This window comes from Diorhabda sublineata, chromosome 1, assembly GCF_026230105.1.
Source record: "Diorhabda sublineata isolate icDioSubl1.1 chromosome 1, icDioSubl1.1, whole genome shotgun sequence".
Taxonomy (NCBI): Eukaryota; Metazoa; Arthropoda; class Insecta; order Coleoptera; family Chrysomelidae; genus Diorhabda; species Diorhabda sublineata.
The window spans coordinates 34,147,522-34,162,577 of NC_079474.1; the positions used below are offsets into that span (position 1 = coordinate 34,147,522).

The 15,056-nt window shown below is 33.9% G+C and overlaps 1 protein-coding gene across 4 annotated transcripts in view; it reads left to right on the top strand.

Annotated features, from left to right (window-relative positions):
- The first annotated feature begins 1,204 nt into the window (after window positions 1–1,204).
- LOC130450425 (zinc finger protein rotund-like) overlaps window positions 1,205–15,056 on the top strand; it is a 177,817-nt gene continuing 163,965 nt past the window's right edge. For 2 of the 4 annotated variants that reach the window (XM_056788801.1, XM_056788816.1), the window contains exons 1-2: window positions 1,218–1,758; window positions 6,012–6,150. In XM_056788801.1, the coding sequence (XP_056644779.1) occupies window positions 6,013–6,150 (138 nt within the window). In that variant the 5' untranslated portion in view covers window positions 1,218–1,758; window position 6,012. Of the gene's footprint in view, window positions 1,759–6,011; window positions 6,151–15,056 lie in introns of all 4 variants that reach the window. The other 2 variants (XM_056788813.1, XM_056788806.1) reach the window with 2 other exon arrangements.

Here is a 15,056-nt window from a genome sequence, read left to right on the forward strand (position 1 = left end):
GGTTTTTCGTCATTTATTGGTATAGGTTAGGACGAAAACATGGGGAAAAAATTTTAAAAAAATCAAATATGAAATTAACCATAAAGAAAAAGGTAGAATGGAAGATAGATAGTTAAAAATACGAGGATAGTATAAGAAGTTGAAAACTCCACGATGACCATAAGTTCAGTATCCACCATGTTTTATACGTCATATGTCAAAATTTGTCAGACTTGTCAAATCTGTCAGACTTCCGAAACTTTGACATTCCAAATATGATCCTGTCAATATAATTTTGGTTTTTAAGTACATACTGAAAATTTTTATCTATGTATCCATTAACAAAACTTTTTTTCTATAAATTCCATAACCTAACTAAAATGAATAGGTCAATAATTTCCAATCTACCTACTTGGTGTTAAGGTAAAGTGATATACGACATTCATAAAAACGTGTTTCGACATAAGTTTGTATTTCTTAATGTTGTTGTTTTCATTATAAAAAAGATTGAAGATAAAAAAACCGAGAAAATTAATAATTTAATTGTCTAACACTATATTCCTTTCATTATTTAATATAGGCAAAGACGGTGATAAACCTGATTTACAAAGTTCTACGTAATTATACGAGTCATTTCACTATAAAATTGTTAACTAACTAACTAAAATCAAGATAGATAAGGTGGCTATTCCATAAATCCAGATTTTAGAGCATCGCATTTCAATAAATAAATTTTGCTTACTAGCAACTGGAGGTTTTTCAAAATGTGTTTCATTAAATGAAGCACATGACTAGAGTTGCCATTTCTAAAATTTGGCTACCAGGACAAATCTTAACGTGTTTTTTTGTTATAGATTGCACTTAAAATGAATTTTGTGCCTTTTTAATATTATAACTCTAGATATATATAAATCAACTTATCGTTCAACGACATACCCTGTATTATTAGTAAGAACATATTCATATAAAGCGCTCTAATTTCAAATATATATTAATGATATCTATTTAGCAATAGTTTAAAATTTTGGTTATATATCCTAATTTATATTAAAAGAAATAAATCAGATCAGATCAGAAAAAAAAACGATGTGTTTGTACCCCTCTTTGTCTATCCCGCACACGCCTTTTCTTCTATCGCACTTGAGGCATTGTTTCAACGCACATTGTAGGCGTAACTTTAGATCGAACGTCGCCGATCGCAGTCGAAGGTTTCAAAGTCGCGCTTAAACCGTATTTGAGTGTTAGTCAAGTTGGCGGGTTCTCGGGGATGTGTATGGATTTTCCTTTTGTAAAAAACTGGCACGAGCTTAGATAGAGCAAAAAACAAGACCGCGTTTTTACTCCTACACACCACTGTACTTTGCGATGTTTTTTATTTCTCGCCGTTCGTTTTTTATACAAACAATACAAGTGTTTAGTCTTTGCTTGTTCGACTGTCTATGTCTCGCCGCAGTTTTTATTAGAATTTGACGTTCTAGCCGATGTTTGTACATCTATGATATATTATCATCTATCGTATCAAGTAACATTTCTCGGAATTCGTCGGTGAATATGTTTACGTTTTAATCTACTATTTACTAAAGTTTATGTGTGGATTTTTTTTGTGTATATCGGGTGCAGAAAAACACTTGGTCGTATATTCGGTAGCAGCATAAAAACTTGTTGTAAAGTGTTGTATGGTTAATTAGGCTTGAAATATTACTTTTATTAAAATTTTTGTGATAAAGTGAATAAACTATAGTGTGGATTGTAACTGGTATTTGAAACAAAAAACTTTACGTAAGTTTAATTTATTTCCAAATTTAACTCCATTGCTAAAATTCATTAGATATTAATGAAGGATATAGGTTATGTTAGGATCGTTAATTAGTGTTTTATGCAATTTATGTTATAATTATTCATATGAATAGTTATTTTTAGTACATAGTAGGTAGAAATGTACTTGTTTTATAAAATGTTACACTTGTTTAAATGATAAAAGTATTTAACAACAATGGTTGTCTATAATAGTCAAATAACTTTATTGTGTTATATAATAAAATAAATTAATCTAATGGACTTTGAAAATAGTTCATAAATAGATCTAGGTACATTGAAATTCAGATAAAAATATTATAAGTCAATTAAATTCTGTCAAGTTAAGGATATATTGAAAAAAATTCAATTAAATAAAAAATCAAATCTTATAGCAATTTAAAAAAAATCAATAAAAACATATTTGTTTTTATTGATTTTGTTAAGATCCTATTATATATCTTGTCAATTACATTGCGGTTATAGATGTGTTTGGACGTTTTCTGGTTACGTAATGACCCCTATTTAGGATCCATAATTGGTTTAGAGGTTTTTGATGTGGTTATATAATGATTTCCTAAATTATTTCGTGATTACATATCATAGTAGGTACTCCTGATTTAACAATTCAACGATATACCGTTAAAAGTATAAAATTAATATTTATACGAGGGTAGGTCTAAATATTAGTATCGTTAAAATGTTTTTATATAAAAATTGCGGTAAGCTACGAAAGCTTTTTATTAAATTATGATGACTTTTACCACATAATAGACTTTAGCTAATATGTCCTCGATTGAGACACAGAGAAAGGAGGTTTTTTAAAATTTGTGATAATCGTAGAATACACAATAATGTTCCAGTGAATAATCATAAATTCTACTATTGAAATATACAATTTTTTCATACTGAGGACCCCCACAATCGAAAAAACATGAGTATATAAGGTAGGATTACGAAAAATCACTTGAGTGGACGAAAATTCCTTGTATAGAGTCAGAGTCTTGAAAACGACGTTTTGGGTTGTTGTGGAGCATGTTTTTTTACATATCAGAAAACAATAGAAGCCATTGTGATTCAGTACACATGAAAAATAATCAACAACGAACGAGACCATGTAAAAGGCAATCAAAGAGAAGACTTAAATTGATGCAGATGAGGAGTTTGTTTAAGAATGAGTATCAAATTGCGAACAGCTAAAATATATGAGAGGATGGTCATTTTAATAGGACTTATAAAGACAAGAGCGTCTGTGTAGAGCACTGTAGACGATTTAGTCATACAAGAGGTCCATTTGCTTATTATTGAAGACGCTGTATTAAATACTGATAACATTACTACAGATTCAAGCTGCGGGTATATCTGTATCATTATCATTTCTGGGATTTTAGTTGTCACTCTCGTTTTTACTTGTTTTTTCCCTTTCTTTGCTACTAGTTGTAGACTGAGTCTTCCTTTTCTTATATCGTTTCTTATTTGGCTTTGATCTTTCAACTATTTTTTTTCCTATTAGTTCCTATTTGAGCTTTGCTGAAATTTCCGTCTCGTTTTCCCGGATATTTTCCTCAGTTTTTCCATAATCGTTGTTACTATTCTATTCTGTATATTTTTCTTCATTAGCCAAGATTTACTTCCATATATCAATGTAGGTATAGTTAACGAGTTGTATAGTTTTGATTTTATGTCTTCTCAATTTCTTTATGCCCAGAAATTGTTTTATTAAGAGCGTAGTATATTTGCTTTGCTTACTTTCGTTCTATTTGTAACATTTCTTGGTTTCTGTATACAATTATTGTTTCCAGTTTATGGTTCTTCTCTTTTATTACTTTAAGAATCCTTCCCATGTCTAGTATAAATAGAAGAGGACTAAGATTATATCCTTGTTGCACTCCTAGCTCTATCCTAAACTCCTTCGATCTTTTCCCGTCTTCAATGATTCCCAAATTGGTCCTGGTGCACACCCAGGGGCCCATTAGAAAATTTACAACGGAAAAAAAGTTTGGGAACTTATGTTTTGTTATCTTTGTTATTTTTCTAGGGATTCCTGAAATTGCATATTACACAAAAAGGAAAAAAATAATCGATTTTTATATTGACTCATTTAAATAATTTCATAATTTATTAATATCAAAAAATTGATATAAAAAGTTTTGTCTATGCGTAAATATCTTTCACGGACGCTTCGTATTATACATTTCAATAAACTAAATCGAAAAATTACGAGGTTTCCACCACTGGATCGTTTCATATTGAATATCAAAAAAGATTAATGATAAATTTCTGACATATAAGCTTGATTAAACAAACTCAGGCAACGTAGAGGTACTTCATACGCGGGTTTCTTAATTAATTTAATCAAAAGCCTTAATTATTATTGCAGAACAACCTTGAACCGCTGCTTTTATATTTTCTGCATCAAATATTATTGTTCACGTAATCGAAATATTAAAGTTAATTTATTTACATTAGAAATATCAAAATTGTCTTTGAAATGACGTATATTAAGATGTTTGCATCGAGTGTTTGGCAATGTGGATGAATCATGGATGAAACGTGGGTCCATCACTTCATACCCGAATCAAAAAAAACAATCAAAACAATGGACTGAAAAGGGAGAACCGGTTCTAAAGAAAGCCAAGATCGTTCCATCGGCAGGCAAGGTCATGGCGTTGGTTCTTTGGGATAATTTTCATTAACTATCTTCAAAATGGAAAAATCTATTAACGGCAAGTATTATGCAACGTTCGAGTCAAGAAATCGAGCAAAAACGGCCGCATTTGGCTAAGACAATGCACCAGTTCACACATCAGTTATCGCAATGCCCAAAATTAATGAATTAAAGTTTGAATCGCTACTTCATTCGCCAGATTTAGCCCCCTCGGATTATTTCCTCTTACCAGGCTTGAAAAAATGTCTCGGCGGTCAAATATTTTCCAAAATGAAGAGGTAATAATGTTAGTTAATGACTATTTTGAGGAGTTTGATGTTGGGCCAGGTACTGCCTCGTATAACATCTTCTTATGCATATAAGATACTGAAAAATGTTTACAATTCGACCATAATAGTCGTTAATTAAAAAATGCCGTTTAATTCTTGGCTTATATAACAGAATTATTTGTTACGCCTCTGGTTGGGTGTAAGGTAGCCGGCAATGACTTTTTTTGAATATTTTTTTGCGGTTAGCTCCGTAATAACGTCCAGGTATACGGCAGAAGGCGAGAATCTGCACAGCATTCACGTGTCCATAAATAACCTACTTGAAAAATTGGAACAAACAGTGAATGACCCCTTGCGGCTAACTCGATTTTACACATTCATTGATTATTATAATTCATTCATAAAATCAACGTCGTTATCTCTATTAATACATAGTTTGTCAATTATCACCAACAAAATTACCCAAAATGAATTCTAGGGATCTCATAACAAAAAAAATTATTAGTGTAAAAAAAAGAGCAAATGGAAGATTATTAAAATACAAAATAGAATCCAAAAAGGGTTACCGTGAGTGTTCAAATTGATGCCCATCTATTCTAAACGAAGAAACGGGTCCGACGAAGGTAAAGATATCCGCGAAAAGTCGTTAATTCTTCCTCAATTGCAGTTCGGAGGTCGGGAAGAGTGCCTAGTCCTCTAACCATAAACGCGGTCCTTAAAAAGCACCCCATGAAGAAATCACGTGATATCAGGTCACTTGAGCGAGCGGACCACTCAACAAATCTTCGTCTTCCCATCCATTCTTCAAAATTTGAATAATTTATGACGCAAAGTGAAAAATATTTATTTAATATTTCTCTAAAAAGTGGAGTTTCTTTCTTCCGAATACTTCTTACATATTGGACACTTTTCCAAAGGACTAGATTTTCTTTTAGTATATGTTTCAGTTGAATTTTTTCGCGAATCGTGCATCACGTGACCTATATAGTCGCACTGCTCAACTAACGTATACCGTCTCCACATTTTCGTCAGTTATAACAGATCCGAACGCGGCGCGTCGACAACAGAGCCCGTTTTTAGAAATTTCTGCTACGTCTTCCACACTGTTCAAAGATTAGGTAACGAAGTCACAAAGAAAAAGTCTAAAGCAAAATTGAACCCGCGAGTTTATTTTTTAAAAATAAAATTGTCTTACAATTGAAGGAAAATCTCCGTACAAATTAATTTCTTAAGATCCAAACTGCTAATTGACGTACGTCGTAAAAATCCGTTTTCCGTTTATGGTGATATTTTTTTTACAGAATGAATATGTACCCTTGGTACCGGGATTCCATGGGGACCCAGTTAGGACAACTATGCGGCCCCATGCCTACTACAATCAAGACTGAAAACGGCTACAACGATTGTATGTTAGCCTTAGATTACGCAACACAGAGTAAGGTAAGTTTGTATACGGCTCTAAGGACCAAAATGTACATCGATTATTCAATTTAAAAAAAAAAAAATTATCGTTAAATTAATAACAAAAAGATAGTAATCATAAAATAAAATTTTCGTGTATTCAGAAAGCAGATGCGTGAGGATCAGAAGTATATAATTAAAAATTAATATAATATCGTGATACATGCCACTCTTTTTAATCTATACGCTTTTCCAGATTTTTATCAAAATATCAACAAATATTATAACAACGACAACAACCTGGTTGACCTTAACACCGATCAATAAACTATTTAATCGTTTACTTCATTTATTTTATAAATTACTATGTTTATATAATCATCCGTAATTATATTTGATGTATAAAAAAAATGAATGGTATGTCTTATTAACGTAATTTTTGCATTCATATTCATATAATTTTATTGAATAATGACGTTGCTTCTTCTTTTTTACACGACAGATGGAAAATCTGTCATATACAATCACCTCGTTGTCAATTCAAACGACCAGCGATAAAATCTGAAAGCTTATTCACAATAGTGATAATTAGGGGTAACTGACCCTTATAAAAAGTTATATACTTGACCCACCACCACCAGTTAGCCATCAAAAGTCAACCGATACATAGAAAATTGACACAACAAATGATAAAACTGCTCAAGCGGTCATCCTATTGCGAATCAGCCAGAAGTGTCAGTTTTCAGAGATTACCATCGTTACCAAATAAACAAAGACGCGGTTCCGTACATTGGGTTCTGGCTGGTGTTTAACTCCAACCAGAGATCAGAGAAATGCAAGAAGCGGCTGGATAGTCAGTAGAAGACTTAGCCAAAGGATCTTTGTGTCCCATTTTCTTGCTGCTGTACTAGAGAATCTTGTGTTTACAGCTGATCCATTAATCCTTTGCCAGAGATCTTCGTCTTCTATTTCGAGTGCTCCCAGGTGCAGTGCTCTGGAGTTTATTAGTGTTTTACATTTCGAGAGAATGTGGATAGAGGTTTGCTTGGAATTTCACCAACTTCTAGTAAAATCCTAAAGGTATTTATGGAAAAATTTGAAACTACGAACAGAAGTAGTTGTTGAAAAGAAGTAGGCTTCATCAAACATCTTTTCTGGTAACCTTTCACAAAGACAGGATTGATTTTGGATGCAGTACCTTACTCCACTAACTACAACTTTGATGGTACCAGCCTTTGCTTTGAAAAGGTGAAGGCTTCATCTGGTTTATAACCCATGTTTGAACTGGAGACCCAATCAGTGTTCAATGTTGCTAACATAAACTTGGGAAAACACTTTTCCTAGGTTTATGTAAAGCACTGATACGCACGTACCTGAAAGAAAGTGCTTGGAACAAACTGTTGAAAGAATAGAAGCAATTTTTTGTGGTAATACTAATTTGTGGATATCAAAAATATAAAGGGTTTTCCAATAAGAGGTGTTATTTTGAACAGCCCGCTATTTCGGTAAATGTCACTTTTGAAGCTGTCATTTTTTGACATTTGACAAGTATAAACTACGCCATTAATGAAAGTGGAACGATACAGGCTTCAACAACGCATTGAAATTATTAAAATTCACTATAAAAATGGTGAAAGTTTGGCAGAGACGGTTCGTAAAACTAAAACATTTTTGGGTCGACGTGAAGCACCTTCTCGGACTGCAGTACAGAAATTGGTGGAAAAATTTGAGCTGTCGGGACAAGTTAGTGATGTGAAGAATAAAACCCGTGCACGTCGCTCAATAACAACTGAGAATATTGCTGCTGTAGCCCAAAGTGTTGAAGAAAACCCAGGTTTGTCCATTCGTCGTCGTTCTTTGGAATTAGCCATTCCACAAACATCATTACACCGTATTTTGCATAAAGACTTGGGTCTTAAGGCCTATAAAGTTCAGTTATCACATGAACTCGAGCCGGCCGATCATCAACAACGTCGTTTCTTTGCTGATTGGGTCCTTGAAATGTACGAAAATGATCCGGAATTTCATCGAAAAATCATCTTAACTGATGAGGCCCATTTCCACCTTGGTGTTTACGTCAATAAACAAAATTGTCGAACCTGGGGCTCGGAAAACCCAAGAGTTATTGTTGAAAATCCTCTCCATCCTCAACGCGTGACTGTTTGGTGCGGTTTATGGTCTGGGGGTGTCATTGGACCTTACTTTTTAGAAAAAGAGGCTGGAGCAACAGTTACGGTGAATGAATTGCGCTATCGAGAGACGATTAATGATTTTTTATGGTCGGAATTGGATGGTATTGATTTGGACAACGTTTACTTTCAACAAGACGGCGCTATGTGCCACAAAAGCAACGAAACCATCGATCTTTTACGGGAAAAATTTCCGGACCGTGTTATCTCACAATTGACCACCGAGATCTTGTGATTTAACACCTTGCGACTTTTTCTTTTGGGGCCACGTGAAAGATAAGGTCTACGCCAACAGTCCGGCATCGATTCAAGACCTCAAAGATGGAATTCGTGAGGCTATCGAGGACATAGGGCAGCCGCTTTGTAATTTGGTTACGGAAAATTTCATGAAAAGGATATGGTCCTGTAAGCGCAGTCGTGTCGGCCATTTGGCTGATGTTGTGTTCCATTATTAACGGCATACCTTCCTCTTTATATTGAAATAAACATCCGATCATTTATCTCAAAAAATGGCATTTTTCTTTGCATATCAAAATAACACCTCTTATTAGAAAACCCCTTACAATTGAAACTAATAAACGAAAATAGTGACGTTTCGAAAATGATGGTACTTTTTTTTTTTTAGTTGATTAATCTACCATTATATTATTCACGCGTCTAATAAGAAATTTTATGGTGAATTGAATTTCAATTTGTGGAGAGAGACTGCACATTTTGTAATATGGAAAACAAAATTGAAATAAGCTCATTTACATATTTATTTTATGTTCTTTATGGAGATAAAACGATGGTACGACCGTAACGGATTACCTTTAAACTTTTTTCAAAATATTATAACGCTGTGGGCGCTAAATCTAGCACAATAAACAACATTCGATAACTTTACTATTTATTGGAAAAATTTAAATTCGTCGCGCAGGTCGAATCTCTGGAAACGACGTAATTTCGCTGAGACCTCGGCGTTCGAAATCTGATCACTTCGCTGTACCGAGACACAATTCCAAACGTCTTTCTTGGGTTCGTAAAAGTATGTAACAATAAGAGGGTAGAAGGATGATTTTTCCTAAAAAAGTGTATCAGGTATATCGGAGAGAATTAATTTTTGTATACTTATTAAGTAAAGTAATTCCCTTCAATTTTTTTCTATTTTCGCTTTCGTTTCTAGTCTTAAATTCCTCTCTTTTTCTGTCCGCATTCTATCTTTTTCTGTCTGCATTCTATCTTTTCTTTGGTCTTCCTTTCTATTTCTGTTTTACTATCAAATCATTGTCTATTTCTATAGAAAAATATGTGAAATTCCGGACAATCAATCTGGATATATCAAAGAAGGTCTGGTATCCAAATATTCTTTCTGAAAAACCGATACATCCAGGTCGCCATCGTTGGAATAGTTCGAAGGTAAATCTGCTGTTCCCTAGGTATCCCACAAGTATCAAATTCGTCTTTCTTCGGAGTACTACGATTTATAGATAGTTCAGATACTACCATGGCAGTTGTTTATCCAAGCTATTCAACATAATTCTTTCTAGCCAACCAGACATAGCTCATAATTGATCCGGATGTCTTTTGGAGAAGTGTAAACCTTTATCAAAATCCTACAATCTACAAAAATGCGATAAACTCAGATATTTATACACTGCAGGAACGACTCGAGCTACTAGAATGTAATAGGGTTTGGTTTTTATTTAAAAAAAATTATTTTGATTTCAAAATACTAACGATATTCGGATGAACGAATTACCCGAATTATCACGTTTTATAATTCAACTCTCGTATACGTATACGGTCAGTATACAAACAGTCCTTTCACCTTTTAGAATTGCTAATTTACTCTTATTTAAAATCTAACAAGAAATCTAACGTTTACAGTATGTTCAACGGCCCTTACGGTTTACGTGCTAATTCTTACTATAAACACAGAATCGTGATTTGCAAGAGAAAGAAGATAAAAACAATCCGAGGATAAATATTGATGTTTCAACCTTTAGTTACTAAACATTTGATATTCCGAAAGATTCTACAGAATAAAACAGCTAAAAAATCATAAAATGTTTAAAAAAAAACCTTTAATTTTGTTATGAATATCATCAGATGTGTGTGAAACGTCCATAAAAAACAAGTGGAGGTTCTTGACCTTTTAGATTGTTTTAAATCGCAATTTGAGTCCGGATACTCACGACGTGGTCTGCAATGGCTTCCCCATAACATCAAGGATATTATCTTGATTGATAATAAGTATAGGAGATCCATTTATATACCTGATATTTCCAACCTGGTAGTTTACTGATCCTAGTTTCGTCAATTAACTTCATTGCTACCTGTACAGACTAATAGTTGATCTAAAAACTTACATCCGCGTCACAACTGTCAAACTATCCAAGTATACATATGTCAGAGAATTTGAACCGTCAACGTATTTTTCTTAATCTGTTACGTTAAGTTTTGTGTTTGCAGATTGGGTATTATGAGTTTTCAGATGGCGTCGACGACGAAAATACCACCGATAACTATGAGTAAACTTTACGTTGGAAATCTTCCTAATGAAACTAACGAAATCAAATTGAGACAATTATTTGTCGATCAAAATCTTTCTTGCACCAATATCCTTATAAAAAGAGGTGGATACGCTTTCGTCGATTGCCCGGATCAGTCGTCTGCCGATAGAGCTATTGATAAACTGAACGGATACAATTACAAAGGATCCGCTTTGGTGGTGGAGCCTTCGGTGGCCTCAGGTAAAAAGAAACCCCATCCAGCTTTCCATGAACCGCCTCCGATCAACGTCGGTAATCCGTGGATGAGAGCTAGTGCGTCTGGGCGTTAAAATACGCAGAAGTAAAGTAAAAAAGTTCTATGGTATTGTAGAGATTCGTGTATACTTTGATTTATCTTAATAAATGTAAGTCACTACTTCTGATCAATAATTTTTTTATATATAAATTATAAAAATTTGAATATAATAAAGGATCTATTTTGTATAGAAAATTCAGAATGTGGGATGTTGTAATTGGCAGAGATCGTCCTCTACTCCAAGGTGTCTTACACCTTAAGAAAATCTTTGCGCAGCAACTACAATCTAGTCATCAGATGTTTCCCGGGAGATTTTTCGCATGTCCCAGCCTCTGTAGGTTGATTTTGCTGCTATCTACCTTCTTCTCCAATCTTTTTTATATTGTTTTGTAGTTGATACCACAGTTCAGGGTTCAGATTTCATGAAGGATGTGTCTGCTCTCGTTTCAGCGAGCTTACCAGCTATTTCTACTATATTATTAATTATTTTTTCATTCCCACCATACTTAATCAGTTTTATATTAGTTCGTATTTATCAGGTGCTTTGGAATTCTTCATTTTTTTATTAGTTATTGTTAATTCCTTCTTATTTTATTCACGTTTATGTGAACAATCTCCATCTTCACGTATAATGCTTTCCTTAGGTCTTTCCTCCAGTTTTAAACGACAATTTATACTTTAATTGACAGTTTCTGCACACATTCTAACCTCAAAAAAGCAGAAATTCGATTTTCTCGATATTATCTTTGTTTTTCGTGGAAAAGTGCACTTGTACCTTTTAGGTGAAGTTAGTTTATTTCATATAGAATTCCAGTGTGAAAAATATTCATTTCGCTTTAAGGATAATCGATAATAAGCGTCCTGCACTGCCACATTCAAGGAATTAGCGTCCTTGATCCCAGTTAAGAAGCATTAAATAAAAGAAAAAGTAAATATGCAACAGGTTACAACTTTTCTGATTTCTCTAAACAGAAAGTTGAATTTTAACTACGGGTTAGAACCATATGGTGCAAAGACAATGAAATTAATCGGTTGGTTAGCTTCAAACTGATCTTTGCTACTCATGTTCGTCAACAGCTCAATCTATCAGGTAATACTGATCATTTAAAGGCTTTAAAATACTTTGATATTATGTACGAATAGTTAAATTTAAAAGAAAAAATCCAATTTTGCCTTATCTCACACGCTGATTTATATCTTTTGTATATAAACGATTACAAATCAACGTCTTGGTTGCCTCTATAAATCCTGACTAAGATCCCGTTGTACACTCCCATAGAATTGATGGCACTACGTCCGGGATGGAACACGGTTTGAATCCCGTCGTCGCCAGTCCGGCGATTGCATATATACATAAGCCACATCAACACAAGATAATGAGAGACGTATATTGTCTACTGAAAGATGAAAAAAAAGAAGCAGTGATTTTTGAAATGTAAACAATGATTTTTTTCCATATATTTATTTACTTGGTTTTCTACTAAAATCGATCTCAGGCGATTACGGTTGATATTTTTACATTAAAATTGCAATTTTTGTTTATTTTAGAATTGCTAATGCTTCATATAGTATAGAAATATATTGCAGCATATAAAAAAAATTTAAATAATAAACAGGGCCGGATTAAGCTAGGAACTTTGGGGGGCTGTAGCCCCAGGTCCAAGAGGGCCCCAACATTTGGGAATCATTCTGTATTTTTTGATGTGTTGATACCACAAATCTAACATATTGATATTATTTTGTGAATTTTTCCGGTTTTCCGAATTCCTTAAGGGAGCCTCGTCATTATTTTAGCCCCGGATTAACGGTCCGGGGCTAAACGATATGAAAAGCAACGTAAACATATGAAAAACAATAAAAAGAAGTAAAAATCACTTATGGTAAACAGAAAACGACTGATAAAGATGATACAGAAGATATTTATAAAGCACCAGGACTGTTGGTAAAAGCAGAAGACTTGAGGTAAAAAAAATGGACATAAGACTTGGTTTAATTGTATCTAAAAGTCAAAAATTCAAAGAACTAGTTAATACGGTTTATATCCTGCAGCCAAAAGTTTTTCGTAATACGAGGATGTACCCAAAAATAACCGGAATTATTATTTGTCCCAGCGGTGCTTCCACTGTGTTAACTCATTTTTAGAGATGGTTGAAAACTCCTGTCTCGTTCTTTTCTTGATGTCTTCAATGTTTTCAAATCACCGTCTTTTCATGCCTCTTTTCAAGCGTGGAAAAAGTCGCACGGAGCCAGATCAGGGGTCTAAGGTGCGTGGGGTAGCGGAACCATGTTATTTTAAACCAAAAACTGGCAAACAGTAATGGCTGAGTGTACAGGTGCGTTGTCATGGTGGAAGAACCAGTCACCTGTTTGCTGAAACGAGCTAGAAGATATTCCACTGATTTCAATCAGTTGATCAATTGTCTGTCGCACAAAATCTCGTATTCTTCCAACATTTTCATCGATTCGGACGTCCAGAGCGAGTTTTGTCATCAATCGACTACTCGTACGGTTTTCAACATTAAAACAGTTTTAGCAGCGTAGAAAACAAAATTTTATAGCGGCACGTTGTTCACTTGAATTTGCTATAATAAAAAAAAACGAATCAACAGTGAAACAGCACTAGCAAAAACGGCCACTAGTGGCGAACAGAACTTGAGAGGTTAGGCACTGAACTGAGTTGCGCTAGGCAAGGTCCTGGCGGCAGAAATCAGTAATACAAAAGCTCCACTCATGGCAATGCTAGTCCGGTTACTTTTGGGTATCCCCTCGTATATGATATACCATGCTTTGCTGGTTACCCGAATTCAATAGTGGTCGCACTTGTCTATGTAATAAACTTCGTTAAATTCCTCTAAAATCGGTTGTCGTACAAAAAATAACGTGTAAATTAGTATTTAAAGACATATCGTAGGATTAAGGCATATTTGGAGAGTAGTTTAACTCGTTTACATTCAATATAGTTTAAATATAAGATTGTCAAAAAGATTTGTTCGCCTTGGCTACCCCATAATTTGACAATCGCTCAAACAAAAGCTCGTGTCGCAAAAAATTCAATTGCAGTATTTTCAAATGATCATGACAGAGGACGAATCATTGATCTATGTATATGAACCCAAAATTAAACAACAATCGACCGTATTGGTGTTTCAAATTAGAGCAACGAAGAACCTGGTACATCAGCATTTGTTTCTACACGACAATCACACATCAATTCAAACAAAAACGTTTTTGAACATTTAAAACATCGAATCGATGGGTCACTCGCCGTACGGTCCATATTTGACACCCAATGATTCATTCTTATGTATGCAGATCAAAAATCGACGTTTTTCTACACCCGAAAAAGTGCTTGACGACAATTTGTTTAAACGCACGCGAAAAATTAAACAATTTCTAATTATAAATATTTCATTTCATATCAAAATTTAAAAAGCAATTTTCAAATTGTATTTATCACGTTTAGATTATTTCAAAATTTTTATTTATCATTCCAATGTTGCGAGCCAATAAACTTGTAGAAAAATTTGTTCTGCGACTACTTAACAAAAATTTGGATACATATATTTCTATGGGAAAAAGTTGATTCGTTCCAAAAATAATAGTATTAAAAAGATATATCCGATACCATCGTAGTGGAATTTAGTCTTTTCCAATCTGCCCTCGAGATTATAATATAAAGAGACTTGTCGGTGGATGGCGTTATCTTGTGAATGAAATCAGGAAAATGCCGCTCCACTTGTCCCACCATAGATTTACGACTTACAACTCGTACAACTACTTTCGTCTTGGTTGTTGACTACTGTTTCTGTGTGTCTTTTAGTCTTTTCGAATTCGCCGGTTCTGTAATATCTCAAATTAACACTATATACAAGACGAATCTCGTATTATATCGTCAAATTCAATTTTCATCTTATAATAAACCTACAAATACACTATCTGTGAAAAATTTTTGTCCAATCTATAGTT